This window comes from Hydra vulgaris, chromosome 12, assembly GCF_038396675.1.
Source record: "Hydra vulgaris chromosome 12, alternate assembly HydraT2T_AEP".
Lineage (NCBI taxonomy): Eukaryota > Metazoa > Cnidaria > Hydrozoa > Anthoathecata > Hydridae > Hydra > Hydra vulgaris.
Window position 1 is genome coordinate 24,071,348 of NC_088931.1, and position 19,861 is coordinate 24,091,208.

Here is a 19,861-nt window from a genome sequence, read left to right on the forward strand (position 1 = left end):
TATTAGTAATAAATGTTTTAGTTTTATGTGCAGTCGCAGAATATTTTTTGACGGAACTCAATGAACGAACACTATGCAGATCGAGCAAAAGTATACCGAAATTGCAACCTAAGTTTTTTCGTGTGTTTTGTAACAAATATTTAAATAAATATTTTTGTACACTAAAATTTGTTTTAATGACATAACAAGCACATACGCAAACATAAAAGCGCGTACACATACACACACATATATACATGTAAATATATATATATATATATATATATATATATATATATATATATATATATATATATATATATATATATATATATATATATATATATATATATATAAATTATTTATCTATGCATTTAGTATATATTTTAATATACTATTATTAATGTATATAAACTTACACTATGGTATTTTTAGTTAAGTTCTATCTGTATCAAATATAAATGGTTTAAAATGAAATTAAGAAATATTTTTTTACTGCTTACGCTATTTGTCGTGCACATCAGAGCAGATGAAGAAGAAAGAGATCCTTGGGACAAATCTACAGATAAATATTGGAAAAACGGATCCAACAATGATAGCTCCAATCAAACAAATATGGACGTAACTGAAGAAACTGATTCAGAGGTACACACTGTAAAATCTAGTGTTGCCAAAGGAGAAAGTGAAAATGTGAACAAAAAAAATGTCGAGAAGGTAAGATAACAGTAGTATTTTGTTTTAGAAAAGATAAATATTTTTAATACGCGTAAAACAATTACTAAATACTGCAACCGAATACAGTGTTGAAAAACAAGCTGATGTTTGGGTGTGGATTGTATAAGTGGGTCTAGATAATAAGTGTGGGTATGAATGATATGTGTGGGTGTTGATAGAATGTGTGGGTATGGATGGTATGAGTGAGCATTGATTACGTTTCTGGGTATGTATGACACGTGTGGCTATGACTGAGGTAAGAACAAGGATAATAATTGGTTTATTTATCAAACCATATTGTCAGTTTTCAACAAACATAAAAAATATCGCACGGCAAACGTTAGATATTCAAGAAATTCTAAAATATAACATATTTGATCAAACGTTAAATTGAAATCGTTAAAGAACTGAAAATTTAAGAATATTTTAAAAACTACTTTTTATAAGAAACTTTTATAAATTCATTGTTTTTGTTTATTTTCATGTTTAAAGACACCGGCTGTTGATGGAACTATAAAAAATATCAAAAAAAAGAGCAAGAAAAAGAAATCTCTCACAAAAAAGAGTTCTTTTAACAATCAGGGTAACTTTTACCCAGGAAGTATTTGGGAATATCCTTACCCATATTATCATCCTCAGTATGCAACCATTTTGTCCGCAGTTATGTCTCCTTGCGCCTGCAAACAAGGTTAGATAATCAGAAAAAAAACTCAATACTTTTATCGTTTGTCGAGAAAATAACCTAAAAAAATTTTTTGTTTTAGAAACTGAGCTTGGCGCACTAGATGTTACAAATCAACTTGAAAGTGAAAATAGTGCCAAACCTTTAGTAATTAAAGATAAATCTAAACATTTAAAATCAAAAACGGCAAAGCGCCAACGGTTACAAAACTTGCCTTACTACTATTCAACTACAGGCTGGGGAGGTCTACCCAATTATAACCCATTAATTGAAAAAAATGCACCTATAGTCATTTGGGTTCCATATAAAAAGTAAGTTTTTTATTTATTTTATATTATATTTTATTTATAATTTATATATTAAAGTAAGTTATTTATTTTTTACTGTTTTAAGAAATTAGAGAAATTAGAAATCAGTTCCAAAGAGCTACAATTAAGAATAACCAATCAAAATCTAAAAATTTAAAGTAAACTTATGTCATAATTTTATTATAGGAAAAGCAGCATTTATGCAACGCGTCAATTGGTACCCAGTCACTACTATGGACCACCAAGTGCTGGTTGGGGCGGTTTTCAACCAGGGTATACTGGAGGAGGCTGGGGTGTACCATATTGGTATAAGTATGTTACTTAAATTTATTTAAAGTATTATTTCAAATATAAAAATAATTTAAAAAAAAAAATAATAATAAAAAATATAAATGTATATTTATGCAGTATATATATACATATTAATATGCTATATATATAAGTATATGTAAATATACTTATATATATATATATATATATATATATATATATATATATATATATATATATATATATATATATATATATATATACCTATATTTATATATATATATATATATATATATATATATATATATATATATATATATTTATATATATATAAATATATATATACCTATATATATATATATATATATATATATACATATATTATATAACTTAATAACTAGTTGCAAATATTTAATATCATAAGTTTCATGCAAATTGTAATATATATCGTAATATTAATCTTGTTACCTCTTCTTAGTCCTCATTCTCCCTAATCTATATTTTCTGTCAATTTCATAAAACAGTTAATTTAATGAGTTTTTAATTTTTTAAATGCTTTTTTCCAAGTAAGGTACTTTGAAATTAAAAATATTTTAACTCAAACTGACAGTTAATAAAACATAAAGTCATGGTCAAATGATTAAAGATGTTTCTGATAATTTGTTAAAATTATTTTTGTGTTTTTAATCCTCCAGAAAGCAAATACTCTTAAAATAGATGAAAAAAGGATACATGCCATTTTTCTCATGTGTAATTTTAAATGTCTAATACTTCTGGTAAAAAAAAATGGAAGTATTACCTTTCTAGTTTCTTCACAGATAAAAACTATATGTTTTATTGCGTACTTCCTTTTTCAAAATCTAACTTGTTTAAATATTTATTAATTTACAACCATTTTAAAACAAAAAATAAAATATTTATTCCATTAATTTCTGTAAACCTTGGAAGGTGAGAGGGAAATGCAATTCTATCAATCCTTGTAAAATGACATAGTCTTCCACATGATACATAAAAAAGTTGTAATAAAATAATATTCCCTCTTTACAATTGTCAATAGCAGGAAAATTGCTCTGACATGCAAACAGATTGCACTGACAGATTGCAACAGATTAAACAACGTTTCTATTTTTATTTTTTATCACCTTATGATTTGAAGATTGAACCACACAGCGGATAACGTTTTTTTAAATGTTCTGGAATTTTTAGTTTTTGATGGTTTGTCTTTTATCGGAGGGGAGTTATATCTTTTAACAAAGGAAGACTTTGCAGGTCACTATTGATTTTTATCACAACTGATTCAGAGTGAATTTTCTATCCAATAAACAACCTTTTCTTTATCTTGTAATTGTATCAAACAAAATATTTTAATTTGGTAGAATGCTTGTTGATAAATGAAAAGCTTTTTCAGTAAACCTTCATATACTAGACTTTTGTTTCACATATCTTCCAACCTTTTTTTAGGTAATTTTGATATCTCAATGAGAAATAAGGTACGCACATTCTCTGCCGAATGTTCTTCAACTCTTTTTCAAAACACCAAGTTGCTTTTTACGTATTTTGAGAAAAAATTAAAAAAATAAATAGCAGAAACTCTTTGAAAAACGTTTTTTAAAACTAACAATTTTTATAAATTTTTTCGTAATTCTTCAAAAATATTTATTCGATAGCGTTTATAGGCATCTAAATTAGCTTATTTTGTAAAAATGTAAACTTTGAATTTTTTTTACTTTAAGGTGTTTTAAAAAAAATCTGTACTGTAATGATGTCTTTCATTATAAAATATGTAGAACTATAAAATTGGACAAAGTTCTTAAAAACTTTTTAAAATCTTGTTAAAAAAGCTGAGTAGAAAAATATTTTTTTATGTTTTAGAAGGTAAAACATTATGTATCCACTTAAAACAAAATTGTTTGCTAAGAATAAAATATTAAATAATAACTTAATAAGTTTTGTTTTTTGTCTCTTTTTATTTTATCTCTGTAATTTACTGAAACTAACGATACCGTGTTTACAAATAAAAACCGTTTGCATAATTTGAATTCTGCAATAACTGAATTCGAACAAGCTTTTACGGGTTAAATTGGAATATTAAACATTAGCCTGAAAAATCTGATAAAATAGATTATTAAAGTTTAGTTTATTTTTTACTAAAGTCACTGAGCAGGTTTAAATAATTATTAAAGTCACTATCTTCATTTGATTTTTTTTCTCTCAAAATTACTCCTTTTAAGGCTGAAAGCAACTACTAATCATTTTTAAACTTAACAGAAACAACCAATCATTTTTAACAACAAAACATTTTTTAGGTAACAGAAACAACCAACCATTTTTAACAATCATTTTTAACTATCAATCGTTTTTGAAGTGAAAGTGAAGTGGAAAAAGGAAAGTGACAGAAGACTTAAAAAACTGAAAATTGTATAAATCACGAAAAGACGTTAGAGAGTTTCAGTTCATCAATGGTCGAGAAAGAAAACCAGATGAACTGCTTTTTGTGCACGAAGGAACAATTATTTTAAATAGTTTTAACTTTTGCTATACGACAGGTCACGCGACATTGAGTTTTGGTTGATGGAGCTAGTGACGAGAGCTCGTCAATGTTATAGTATTATTAGAAAAAAAAAAAAAATGCATTCTTACGAAATTGGATAGAGGCTCAAGTTTGATAGCTATCGCAGGTCAAATAAAATTTGAAATTTAGCTTTGAGTCTCTAAAAGAGAGCTGTTCTCATCAGAAGAACCGGGCCAAAATAGACAGTATTTAATACAAGGACAAATTTGTAGAAGCAGAGAATGGAATCAGGAGGAAAAAATGACACATATGATAGTAAGAAGCAACCTTAGTAAATGTCTTTTTCACCCTGCCAACTTTGCTATAGATTGTATACATGGTTACTATGAAAGGTCAGCTGTAAATGATAATCCAAGTAAAGTTCTTTCTAATTGTGTTGACATTTATTAATAAAGGAATATCAACAACAATGCTATAGTTATTAAATTTTGTTTCGATACTTCTCTTTAGGAAGCACCTAAATAACTAATAAAATAAAAAAAGCATCACTGGACCATGGATGGAAACTTAAAGTGATCCAAGAGTTACTAGAAATTAAAAAGAATATTGTCCATCAAGGACAACTTTAATAATGCGATTAAAAAGAGATGATTCAATAGTCTTGAAAAAATTTTTAAATTATTGAATCATTTCGACTTTATTAAAAGCTTTTAATACATCAAGTTTTTGTTTTACGGCTTGCGTCTAATGCACGAATCCTTCTGCTATTATTTTACGGCTTCTATCTAATGCACGAATTTTTTTGTTATCATTGTTAACAAGTCAGTAGTTAAACGAGAGGATAAAAATCCTTACACTCGTTTATTAACGATGTGTAACAGGTGTGCTGTAGTATTAGAATAAGTTTTCAAAACTTATTCCAAAACAATACCTAAAAATGTTAAAAAGAGAAATCGCTTAGCGGTTTTGAGTGGTAAAATCCTAAGAGATATTGCGAAAACTTTGAAATTCTCGATAAAATGGTGAAATAAAAGAACAGGGAAATTAAAATGAATAATAGTGAAATATAAAAGATAAAATGGTAAAATATAAAAGATAAAATGGAGGCATATAAAAAAGAAAATGGTGGAATATAAAAGAGAAACATTTTCAAGCAAACTCTTGAATGACCATGACTTTTTCTTCTTTTCAAATTTTCAAATTAGTTTTTTCTTTTTTTTTGTGCTTATAAGTTGTAAAATATTTACAGTAAGAAAACAATAATAAATATAATAGACCTTAGTTTCAGATCTTTTTGAATTAATTTCTTGCAATTATAAAATGACTTTGGTTCTCTAAAGAGTTTTTCTTGCAATAAAAAGATAAAAAAAGTTAAAACAGTTAAAAAAAAGTAACCCCACAAAAAGGAAGAAACCATCAAAAAATTAACGTTTAACTCAATACCAACAGAAATAAATAAAAACTTCCAAGCTTGCTCGGCAACAATATTAAATGAAGAATAATAAGAAAGAGTCAATTTGATCAGAAATAACATGAAAATATTGCAGTCCAGAAAAAAGGAAAACGACAAAGAAAGAAAAGAAAGTTTATTGAGTATAGAGTTGCTAAACGAAAGCACATTAAAAAATAGTTAGAAGATTCAGACCTGATTTCACCACAAATAGGTAAATTGATACATAAGCATACAATCTAATAATTACAGGCAGAATTATGACGTAATTATTCTGAAACAGTTTATTGTTAGTAATGATTTTTTTTTTGTTTATTTTATGTTAAATTTATTTTTTTAATTAATAGTGAACTTGACTCAACCATATACAACAACTTAAGCAATAAGCATTGCAGTTGTCTTACTCGTGCTAATCAAGCTATGTAATTACTGAATTTTAGAGCAAATCTTTAGAAGAGAGCAAGAATAGTGCATAAGCACTACCATAGCAATGGCTCTTGCATAGGCACCACCATAGCAACTCATAAATAGAGTCAAGAAAATCTAGTGTTCAGGAACCAAAGCAGGAAACAATTTGACGCAGATTTGCATTTACGCAAACCTATTAGATGAAGGAAGTATAGTGAACAGAAAAATTTTCTCGTGACCCTAAAGCCTTTTTCTAGGAGGCTCTTTACAATACCGTACCCAGATGCAGGTAATATCTACCCACTATAAGATTTTTTTTTTAATTTTTGTTTTATATGCCACTAGGAGACACAAAAGTCTTGTCACAAAGCACTCCATAAGAGCATTTAACTAGAAAGTTCACGCATTTTTCCTTACCCATTGCACAAAATATGCCCAGAGCTCGCTTCAAACTCTGGATCTTTAAAGCAAGCATTTTATATTTATTTAAATAAAACTTAAAAGTCATTTTTCTCAAAAAATGACTTTTAAGTTTTATTTAAATCTATAAAATCAGTGCTTACCTATAATTCTCTCAAATTTATACATCATAAAAATACTAATAGATATTATATATTGGACACACACAAAAAAAAAAAAAAAAAATTGCGTATACTATTTATGATTATAAAAATGATAACTCATTTTTGAAAATAGTGTCGCTTGTCATTGTTTCACAATAAGTCCTTCACTTTTTTCATTCATTTTTTCAGGTTTATTTGATTGTTTTTTGTTAATTTCTTAATACAAAAAAAAGTTCAAATCCTAATATCTTGTAATTAGTGTAATAACGTTCAATCTGATTGGGTTATTCATGAAGATGTAACGTAAAGTATACAGGGCTAGCCATACCAGGCAATTTATCAAAATGATAACTTACCTAGTGTTTTGTAACTCTCTAGGATTAAAATCTTAACTTGTCTCTCCTTATTTCACTTATGAGTGCATACAACGTATTCCTAATCACTCCTGTTTCTGTAGACACATTTTTTTTTCTAACCTTAAAATAAATTTTTAAACTTAACATTAGTTTTAAGCCCTGTTTCGAGATTCTATATAAAATGCATCTAATTTGCTGCGCAAATTAACCCAGTGAAAAAGCGCACATGGGATACGCGTGGATTTTTTCCATATGTAACCCATGTGGGGATTATTATTTTGTCCCATGTGGGTTTCATATGGTAAATCCCACATGGATTCCATATGGTAAATCCCATATGGTATACGCGTGGGTTTTTACCATATGTAACCCATATGGGGATTATTATTTTGTCCCATTTGGGTTTCATATGGTAAATCCTACATGGGTTTTATGTGGTAAATCCTACATGGGATATTGGTGGAAAATACTACATGTTATAGATTTTAAATGCCACATATTTTAATCCAAATGGTACAAAAGTAGTCAATACTAGACAAAAGTCCGAATGCTTCTATGATAATTTTTAAAATTCTTTTAATTTAAAAATTACTTAAATAGTAGTTTAAAGTTAATCATCGAAGCGTTCAGAGAGGCTTAACTTAATCTGGTATTTGCTACTTTATCCCATTTGGTATTCAAAATGTGTAGCATTTTTGATCTTTTAGATGTGATGTTTTCCACCTATAACCTATGTGGGATTTACCTTAAACTATTATAACGAAATTTTATAAAATTAAAAAACGTGTTGCAAAATGAATTTATTTTAAAATAAATGCTATTAATCAATACATCCGAAATGAATATTAAAAATATTATTTTTTTCTTTTGCGATTTACACGCCGTTTTTTGTCGATTGAATTAATTAAATCGCTTCGGCTTGCATAATACCAAGGTCTTTAGTATCTTCTAACTTTCTTCAAACATTCTCTAAAAAAAAAAATATAAATACAAATATATATAAATATAAATATATATATATATATATAAAAATATATATATATATATATATATATATATATATATATATATATATATATAAATATATATATATATATATATATATATATATATATATATATATAGAGAGAGAGAGACAGAGAGAGAGAGAGAGAGAGAGAGAGAGAGAGAGAGAGAGAGAGAGAGAGAGAGAGAGAGAGAGAGAGAGAGAAGAGAGAGAGAGACAGAGAGAGAGAGAGAGAGAGAGAGAGAGAGAGAGCAATTTTAATAAGGAACCTTATTAGTCGAGCAATTTTAATTATTAGCCAGGTTGAAGTCATTAATGACTACAATATTTCACAAATAATTATTTCCTAATTTATTACTTACAATGACTAACGTATTATGGGTAATTGAACACATATTATGCATAATGAGCTTGAACCCATGAGGAGAATCCTGAAAAACTGAAGGCCGATTGAACTTTCACTTTTACTTATATTGATATATTTTTATATTAGGTAGGGTGTAATGGCAGTCTATGTTTTCTAATAATAATCTCTAGTAAAGACGGAAATATAAAAAGAACCATAACAAAGTATATATCTATATATTACAAAGATAACTGTATTTTTAATTTTTTTTGCTAAAAATGGTAACAATAAAAATCACCATAAATAAAAAACACCAACAAAAGTTGATTCAAGCAAAAAAAAAGTTTTATTAATATATCTCAACAGGGTAAATATTTACAAATCCAAACATATTGAGAGACATATAGGCTAATGAGAAAATAAAAAACATAACAAGTAAATAGCATAATAAATTACAAAACTAATTTTCACATAAATTATGATAGCTTTAGTATTTTGGGATTGGTAATTAGTGAGTAATTCTTTAGCAGAATATTAGAATATACTCTGCATTGTTTTTTTGTAATTTTAAATTTATATTTAGCAGCAATGAACTGAAACTAGTAACACAAAATGTTCTGCATAAAGGGTCATTAGCACCTTGAAAAAAAAAGCAAAATTATGACCCTTAGACAAGAGTATCAGAAGGAATTTCAAGTCCGCCTCTGTTTAGGCTACCAGATAACTTCCATATTTATAATAATAATTGGTAGAATCATCATAAATTTTTATTTCGCTTTTTTGCACATAGCCAGCTATGTAAACTATAGCCACTAATGTAGATTTATTAACTGAGCTTTCAAGATCATGTATATTATCCAGAAGTTCTTTTTCATCAGTAGAAATCTCTAAAACATATGTCACAAATATGACCATTGATACCATCAACAGGAATGTCAAGTTGTAATATCAATTTAGTATGTTGAATATTAATTTTTTCAATTACAGATTTAGCCTTTATAAAGTAAATACCTCCAGATCCCTGACGAAGCTTAGAAAAAGCTTTTTCAAGTGGATCTGTTGAAAAACAACCTAATAAGACATACTTTGCTCCATTACTCAACAAAGTTTCTACAAGATCAATAAAGCCATAACATGAATGCGCTATTGCATTGCTAGTATCTAGCGTAAGCTGTTTTACACGCTTACCTGTAGGTTTCATAAAATTTGACAGATCAGCAATATCTCGTAGCAGTTGCAACTGCTGATCACCAACTGAGTGGATTTCTCCGCATAATTCATTTCTAAACCAAATGCCAGCACCAGGTGCTTTGACATTAACAACATTCGAAAAATTTTTTTTCAATAAATACAGCAGTACCTTCAAATGCTTTATTTTCAATCTCTGGATGCGTTCTTAATGCAGCTACTGTTTCTTCGCAAAAAACAGACAAACAAAACTTTACAGATTGTCTCTCTATTGGTTTTGGATAAACTGATTTAGCTGTAAGTTTAGAGAGTTTAAAAAGACTATTGCACTTAGTTTTATATAAAGTTTCTAAATCACTTCACTTAGCCAAAGCCAGCTCTTTATTGTTCAAAAATTGAAGTTCGTCAGTCTTTTCTGTCAACCAATTGTTTCGTATAGATTTTAAGAGATGCACATAATCATACAAAAAATATATACCTGATGTTGTTAACCATGGTTTACTATCAACTGTTTTAAACATTCCAAAAATTTTTTGATTTACACAGTTACCATCAGTAATTATTACCAGTGTCTTACTATTTTCAATATTATTTATCGTATCAACAATTTGTTGACATTAAGCAAACTGAAATTCAGAGGAACAATTTGCAACAGGTTGAGCTCTACATATAAATTCTGGACCTCCAAAAAGACATTTAATCATAAATGATAAAATTGTTTTAGCTAACTTTTCAGGGTAGTTTACTGCTTGACCAAACAAAGCACCTCTTTGGTAAAGTAATGAAGCTTGGACATAGACCTCATCAATTAGTAGTATGGAAGTTCTTTTCAATGGATTTAAATTCATAAAAATACTATTTATGAAACTTAGGTCCTCCATTGAGCTTATTTTTGAAGTCAATCATGTTAAAGTCCTTATACTTTGCAACTTGTAGTCAATACACAAACAATCATATAAACTTCGTCGCATAGCAAAATACTCATATGCTCTACATATAATATCTGAAGTATATAAAACTTCACCAACATTAACTTTTCTCATAGCATTAAGGTGTTCGAATAGAATATTTGACTGAAGCGAACTTTCTTTATTTTTTAAAAATCTAACTGCTTCAAATAAAGCTGATTTTGTTTTTATTAACTTTAATTTGTTTACAGCTAAAGATGAAATATTACAAGTTGTGCCATTATGGTTAGCTACAAATGAATAATCATTGAAAATTACTAAAATAAATAATGGAAACCAAGTTTGTACATTTTTGATTGTATGTGTAAACTTTTTTTATTAAGCTGAAAAACAATAACATCATTATTATCATTTAACAAAGATTGAATATCGTCAAATATAAGTTCATCCTCTTTTAGAAAATCATTAACTCATCTGATAAAATACTTTGAAAACCGCTTGAAGTTACAGTTTTTCTAATTTTACTTGCTGGTGTGGCTAAACAACTAGGCGGAATATTTTTAAAAACAGATGGTGAGTTTAAAGGTCGTTGCTTCCCATATTTGCTTTCAAAAGGTGCTTCATTTGGCCAATGAAGTTGACATACTGCTGAATAGTCTGTAACAATAAAACCAGTTCTTGGGATAGCTTCACTACATCTTTCTCTCTCCTCTAGATTCTTCGGGAATTTATAAGTTGATATTTTTGTTGTAGTTGAGTATTGATATTTTTGTTGTAGTTGTAATTGATATTGTAGTTGTAGTTGTATAAATTGATATTTTTGTTGTAGTTGAGTGATAGTTCAACTTGCAAAGAGGTACACAGCATTTTAAAGGCATTTTAATTATTACCTTACAACGTTATCGTCTTGAAGTTGCGCTATCTAATTTATAAACCAATCAAACTTTAAAGATTTATTAACAAAGCGTGAACACAAACTTTCGTCTAATGTTAAAAGATGAAAATGTAAACACAGTATTAGGAATTGGCCTTCAGTTTAACAACTTTGTTGCGCGATGTCAAGGCCTGTTATTATAGAAGGCAATGGTCACACATAATATAATATTCTAAAACTAATAAACAAACATCTAAATTTCTATAAGTAAATTTATTCTTTGACCATTGCCTTCATATCCTATCTTATTTTCATATCATAATCTATTATGGTATTATTTATATAACATATCACAACAATATTACTAAATTTGTGATGTTCAAATATCATATGAACATTCTCTAACATGTTCATATGATATTTGAATATAGTTCTTGAGTATGTTATCTGCAAACAATTGACTGATACAAGTTCAAATGTTGTCAAAAACCAAGCATGCATGCAGTGGACACTGCAGTGTCCCGCAAAGAAATGCTGGTTTGAAAGTCAAATTTTCTTTATTAAAAAAAAAATTAAAATAGGGGGGAGATAGGGAGGTTTCTGTAACTTTTTTTAGGCTCTAAAACTTGTAACTTTATATATAATAAGGTTCATAAAACTTAAGGGACTTACGAAGTACATTGAGGAACAAAAACAGGATATTTACAGAAACTTTTTAATCTTTAATCTGGAGTACCACAGTGTAATTGGGAAAAAAATCTCTGGGTCCAGTATTCAAAGAAATATGATCTAAAGTAATATATAAATTAAATAAAATGCTTTAAAATGGATGCAGTTATACATATAACTCCTGATAGTTAACTATATGTATAACTAGTTATACATAAAATTTATTATATAAACTTATTTTTTAAGGTTATGCTTGAACAAATTAGTACCAATTAATTCAAATTCAAGATTTAGTTCAAGTTCAAGTTATTTGTTCATTGTTTTTTCACTATTTTATATTTATTTGTTCAAATTTGTAAACTAGTACTAATTCTTACTACAGTAAGAATATTTATCATTGCTGAATGTGATTTTATTAGTAACTTAATTTTACTTTCAAAATATTTTGACAACACCCTTTACATTTTAAATGATGACAGCTTTACTTTTCTATTGATGTTAAATTTATTACGTTTCAATAACTCGGATTGAATTTTAACTAAATTATTGTAAGCTTTGTAAGGGTTTGTTGTATATCAAATGGTGTTGTAAATAAAGTAAAAATAATATATATATATATATATATATATATATATATATATATATATATATATATAGTATTTAGGCTATGGGATCATCCATAAATGATGCCAGTAGATAGAGGGGCAGTGTGAGTTTAACAATAATTGACAATGGGGAGGGGATGTTGAGACCAAAATAATGTCAATTAAAAATTGAATTAAAAAAAAAAGTAAAATTTTTATTTTAAAAAAAGTAAAACAATTTATGCTAGCTATGAGCAGGTTTTAGAGGTATTTACACCAACAATGTGGTCTAAAAACTTCTTGCTTTTGTTGCTAAAAACTGTAGAGGATCATAGGAAAAACAATTTAAATTCAGAAATTAGCTTGCTTATCTGAAAGAACAATTAATGCTTTTTTTTTACTTTTAGTACTGGTGAGAATAATTGAACAAGAAAAAAATTGATGGTATATGCATTTTTTATATTATATTAACAATTCAGATATACCATCATAATATAATAACAAAAACTGACATCATTTTCAGTGGGAGATGGCAAAAAATTGACTGAGTTTGATAAAGGGTGAAGTTGTTCAATAAAAGGGTCATCATCTGACATCATTTTGCATAGATGACCCTATGATTTAGGTAAAATGAGTAATCAATTTGCCATATTTCTCTTTAGAAAGTGTAAGAAAAAAGCATTGTTATGCTGAGAACCTACCTATCGAGCAAGCTTTGACCACCTATTTTATAAATTTGAGAGACAAAAGTGGAAGTGCGAATCGCAAAAGAACTAATAACAATGCTCTAAATTGATTTTAACTTTGTAGACTAACATTAATATAGTATTTGGAAATAATAAATGAAGTTTACATGATTTTTATAATTTGTATTTATTTCCATTAATTATCAGTTGTCAATCTCTATTTTATAAAATGAATTAAAAAACTATTTATTTATAGTATAATAATAATACATAAATACTAGTTTCCTAATGCTATTATCATCACAATGTTAATGGTATTCATTTTAAAGTGAAATTTTTACTTCATTTACAACACCATTTGATATTCAACAAACCCCTACAAAGCTTACAATAATTCAGTCAAGATTCAATCTGAGTTATTGAAACGTAATAAATTTAACATCAATAGAAAAGTAAAGCAGTCATCATTTAAAATATAAAAGGTGTTGTCAAAATATGTTGAAAATAAAATTAAGTTACTAATAAAATCACGTTCAACAATGATAAACATTCTTACTGTAGTAAAAAATAGTACTAACTGATAAATTTGAACAAACAAATATAAAATTAACAAAAACAATGAATAAATAAGAACTTGAACTTTAACTAAATCTTGAATTTGAATTGGTACTAATTTTCTCAAGCATAACCTTAAAAAAGCTTTTATAACAAATTATATGTATAGCTAGTTATACATATAGTTAACTATCAGGAGTTATATGTATAACTATATGCATTTTAAAGCATATTATTTTATTTAAACAATACTTTAGATTATATTACTTTAAAAACTGGACCCAGAGGCTTTATTCCCAATAACACTGTGGTACTCCAAATTAAAAACTAAAAAGTTTCTGTAAATATCCTGTTTTTGTTCCTCAATGTAGTTCGTGAGTCCCTTAAGTCTTAAGGACCTTATTATATCTAAAGTTAAAAGTTTTGGAGCATAAAAAAAGTTACAGAAACCCATCTTCATCCTGTTTTTTCTTTTTTTAATAAAGAAAATTGCGAATTCTTTGACTTTCAAACCTGCATTTCTTTGTGGGACACTGCAGTGTGCCATGCATGCAAGATTGGTTTTTGACAACATTTCAACTTGCATCAGTTAATTGTTTGCAAATAATTTACTCAAGATCTGTATTCAAATAACTATTATATTATCCTAATAATACGTCTATTTGCACAAATCTTAATCTTATTTCTATAAAGAAACATAAACATTATTCGTGGTACTTACATACTTGCTTGCCATTCTCTATATTAATATAAAATATTTTCACACAGTAAACGTTACGCAATGCAATGTCGATTTAAAAATTTTATTTTTAGTTTTTCTTAAAAAGTTTTTTTTTTTAGTTTCCAGCTTTCAAATTAACTCCCATGCAAATCCCACAGGAAACCCACGTGGGATTTCCCATTTGTGTAAATACCATATGGTTCTCACATGTAACCATGTAAGGTGACAAATTTCCATACGGATACCACATGGGAAAATCCGTCCCATGTAAATCCCATCAATCCCACACGGAACCCATGTGGGACGAGGTTTTATTTTTCACTGGGTATTGCATTGAATATAGAGGTGATTTCGCTTTCTAACAAGGTTCGGAAAGTAGTTTCCTCTAACTTGGAAAGTGTTTGTAAATTAAATATATTTATATTGGGAAAATTTTCTTTTAGGTATACTTTATTGTTTGAAAGCACAAAATAAAGAAAATTTTCAACTTACCGGAAGCGGAAATGGGTTAAACTCAATCTGTTTCCAATTTCCGGAAATTGGAAAATATTTAAAAATCACTCACTTTCTTAAAGTTTTTACATTTTTATTATAATATCACTATTAATTTGACTTTACTTCCTCACACTTTTCAATCACATGAGATTGGAAAGTCGAAAAAGATTTAGTCAATCTTTTTTTTAATTTTTTTCAGTTAATAAGATTTCCTTTTTACAAATAGTTGATTATATTTGAGATGTTGAAATTGTTTTAGATGTTGAAATGCTGTTTTTATTAAGGCTTACCCAGTAGACACGCCGACGTCTATATGACGTCGAAAAGACGTCTTTTTAGGACTTTCAGGACCTTATCTAATTGGCAAGGCCAGATGACGTCTTTATAAGACTTAATAAGAACGTCTTTTTAAGACGTAAATAAGACGTCTTTCTGAGACTTTATTAAGACGTTCAGAACTGGTTTTAAGTGGCAACCCAGCCGGCACGGGGACGTACAAAAAACGTACAATGAACGTTCAGACGGAACGTCTTAGACGCGTTCAAAACACAGCAATGTATAGACGCTCAAGGACGTCTTATTCGGACGTTCAAAAGACGTCCTATAGAGACCTAAGTAAGACGTTCCTTTTAAATTCAATTTTCTGGAATTAAGCGCGCGTTCTATAGTAGTTCTATTTAAATTCCATATGCGTACGAAATTTCGTACGCATATGGAATTTAATCAGAACTACTATAGTTTACTATATGGGCGTGAGTCACTATAGTAGTTCTACTACACACTATAGTGTATAGTAGAACTACTATAGTGACCCACGACCCTTTAATTATCTGGAATTTAATCAGAACTACTATACAAAGTAAATCAGTATAAAAAGTAAAGTATAGTATACTTTACCACGACCCTTTTATTATCTGTTTATCTAATTATCTGGAATTTAATCAGAACTACTATATATAGTAGTTCCGATTATATATAATCAGAACTACTATATATAGTAGTTCTGATTAAATTCTAGATAATTAGATAAACAGATAATTAAAGGGTCTTGGGTCAGGATGATAAAGTTGAAAACATAATAGAAACGGGAACAGTTTCGCCTAAATAAACCAATAGAATACACAATTTAAAGTATACATTATCTACAAAATATTTCAGATTACAGATATAAAAAATTGTCTTCAAAACTGTCATTTTCGCTGCTTCCTTTCTCACGACCACCGCCGCCTTTTCTGTCCGGCGCTCTTTTTAGGACATTACCAATGCACTTTTCTATTTCATTTCCAGCATACTTGAGCATGGCCTCTGTGAAAAGGAAAAAAAAAATAACATAAGAAAGTTTAGAATAATAGTTCATGTTGCTTTCACGTACTTAATTAAATATTAACAACAACAAAAACTTTTTATGATATATTTATGATATATTTATTATATAAAGTATAGTTTCAACACTGAAACTAATAAATCAAATAAGTCTAATAAAACTAAAAACCCAAGGCAAATTATATATATATATATATATATATATATATATATATATATATATATATATATATATATATATATATATATATATATATATATATATTACATTTATATATATTACAATTATATACATTTCAACAATAATTATATAACTGATATTGCAGACATTAGTCAGCAATATGACGTCACGCTGATTTAGGGATAAGCGAGGGCTTCAGTACATACATCGACTGATTTAGAGAGAACTCGCAAGGGAGTTGATAACACATCGAAGGGTTTGGGTTGGGGCAGGGATCAATTTATTTTTATTATTCTTCCTTTTCCCTCTTCTTTTTCTACTAAATGTTACTAAAAGAAGGTAAGCAATTTTATCACGTTTTGCTTACCTATACATGCACATGTAGATATATATATGTATTATATATGAATATATATATATATATAATAAAGAAATATGCTGATATGAGTAAATAAGAAACAAAAAAACAATTTACAACTAGAGATAAATTTATTCAACATAAATGAACTTTTCAGTTTCCGCTTCGTGCAAAACAGGTATTATGGCGAGCCCCCTGCATTCTCGAAGACAAACACACTTTTTTTTCAAGTCACTTTTGGAAATGAGTTTTTTTTCAACTTTTCCATATAAATTAAAAACATATAAATTAAAAAGATACCTTCGATTGATAACATCACAATGAAAAGTTTCATTATTTTCATTTTCTGTCACAAAAGCAACTGAATAGTCAGTAAGAAGGAAGCATCTGTCTTTTTTATTTTTCGATATTTTTGTAAATAAAGACTTATGTGGAACATGTTTAAAAAATTTTTTAAATTCTACTTGTCTTTTACACACTTGTACAATAGGGTTACTTGAGTTGTTAACTGACTGCTTTAGTCTTTGAAGAAAATTTTTAAATGGAAAACAAGAAATACTGTTAACTTAACAGTATTTCTTGTTTTCCATTTAAAAATTTAACTTAAGTGAGCAGCAACGATTAATACAATCATCAGCTAAATGAAGTTGGTTATGTACATTATATACAGTAAAAATTTCTCGGTAAATATACTTACATGAATAAACAAAATGTGCCATCATACTGCGAGCATAAACTAAGTGATTGTTGCGAAACTGGTCATTAGATGTCAACATAATACCAACAGAAGTGCTTAACAGAAGAAAATGCTCATATATCTGTTCAGATACAACACGCTTTAATACAACAGGACCTAAATATATCAAAAACTGCCGAAACTCTGTAGCTTTCCAACGATCTAGAAATTGAAGACTTCTTGGTTGACGAGCAAATTCACTCGGCATACTTCCATTTAAACAAGTTAATTTTCTGGAAATTTCAGCTATTTGGGATGCAGATATTTTTCCAGCAGGCCCTTTCAGTAAATATTTTAAGATACGCTTTGTAACACATAAACAAACCAAATACATATAATCTAAAACAAAAGAATTAATACAGGGAATCCCAATATTCACAAGTGGAGAAACAGCTTTTTGATGATCAAGATAGCCATAGTTTTGGAAAGTCAACTCGAAATTCAAATTGAAATCAATTTCATCATTGAAAACAACTCTTCCGTTATGCGAGCTATGCACACAACACCTTTCACAAGAGTTGTAGCCAGTGTGGCTTACAACACTCTTTAAATAGGCTCTAGCTGGAACATCACAAATAAAAACTTTAATTGTTAAACTAATATGAACTCCATCAAAATCAATTCCACCTTCTTTAATTTCCATCCATTCCTTCACAAAATCTGATAGGAAATCTACCAAAGGGTCAGGTTTACAATTTCAACAAAAAATTCCAATAATAAAAACGTCTGAACCCTCAAACATACCAAGAATAGGCCATAGCTAAACAGTAGATGACCGGAAAAGAGGAAGGCCATCAATATTTACAAGTAAATTGATCAAAAAATCATTTTTAACAGCTAAATATGTTAATATTCTTGTAACTTCACTCTTAATTCCAAAGTATGCATATTCGCCACCACATTTATTTTGAGTTACGATTTTTCTTGGAGAGTTTAATTGTGTTCGGGCATCTTTCGGAAGATTTAATCCTGTTTTTCTAAGAATAAATAATAACTGCTTAATCGAATCACAACTCCATTTATTTTCAGTTGCACATGCATCTAACCTCAGATTTAAATGTGTTAGTGACTTATGTTTTTCATATTCCTCTGATAACACTTTATCTGAATCATCTGCATCTTCAATTAGGTTTTCTGAATCTGAAATTGAATCCATATCAGTTTGAAATTCTGAAGCTATATGAACATTTGTATTCAATGAATCTTGGAAGTACTCTGTAGCACACATTTCTCTTTGAACTGTCTCTTCCTCTGTTATTTCCATCACCTTTTATTTATCTGATACCACCTACTTGATCTTGAATTCATTTTATAATAGGGTTTGTGATTTTAAATGTTTAAAATATGGTTATATACTTTGTTAGTATATAACAAAGCTTTGTTGTATATATATATATATATATATATATATATATATATATATATATATATATATATATATATATATATATATATATATATATATATATATATATATATATATATATATATATATATATATATATATAGGTATATAATTTGCAATTGAAAACATTTTTTTTAAAGTATTTAAGTTGATTTTTCTGAAATTGAGTTTTCGTGGGTTTAAATTAAGTCAGGAAAAACAGGTAGAAAATCAGGGGAAAAGTGAATATAAAAGATTTTTGCTCAAAATGAGTATAATACTCAGAAAAATGTCTGGTCATATACTACTATATATAAAATACTATATAGTAACTATATATATCCTACTATTTAGTATATATTAGATATTTATTTTAATCATATCATTCATTTATATATTTAATATAGCTATAATAAATAAATAAATAAATAAATATGTATATGTATATATATATATATATATATATATATATATATATATATATATATATACATATACATATACATATATATATATATATATATATATATATATATATATATATATATGTATATATATATATGTATATATATATATATGTATATATATATATATATATATATATA

The 19,861-nt window shown here is 27.6% G+C and overlaps 1 protein-coding gene and 1 long non-coding RNA gene across 3 annotated transcripts in view; one reads left to right on the forward strand and one right to left on the reverse strand.

The window, feature by feature from the left end:
- Positions 1–399: 399 nt before the first annotated feature.
- The window catches only part of LOC100210627 (uncharacterized), a 29,245-nt gene continuing 9,783 nt past the window's right edge, over positions 400–19,861 (forward strand). For both annotated transcript variants that reach the window (XM_065812635.1, XM_065812636.1), the window contains exons 1-4: positions 400–693; positions 1,186–1,381; positions 1,458–1,686; positions 1,870–1,995. In XM_065812635.1, coding sequence (XP_065668707.1) covers positions 451–693; positions 1,186–1,381; positions 1,458–1,686; positions 1,870–1,995 — 794 coding nt within the window. In that variant the 5' untranslated portion in view covers positions 400–450. The remainder of the gene's footprint in view (positions 694–1,185; positions 1,382–1,457; positions 1,687–1,869; positions 1,996–19,861) is intronic.
- LOC136087698 (uncharacterized) lies at positions 8,028–14,847 on the reverse strand. Its single transcript, XR_010641993.1, has 2 exons — positions 14,780–14,847; positions 8,028–8,211 (listed from the first exon to the last, which is right to left on the reverse strand). It is a non-coding gene; the product is annotated as an uncharacterized LOC136087698 (long non-coding RNA).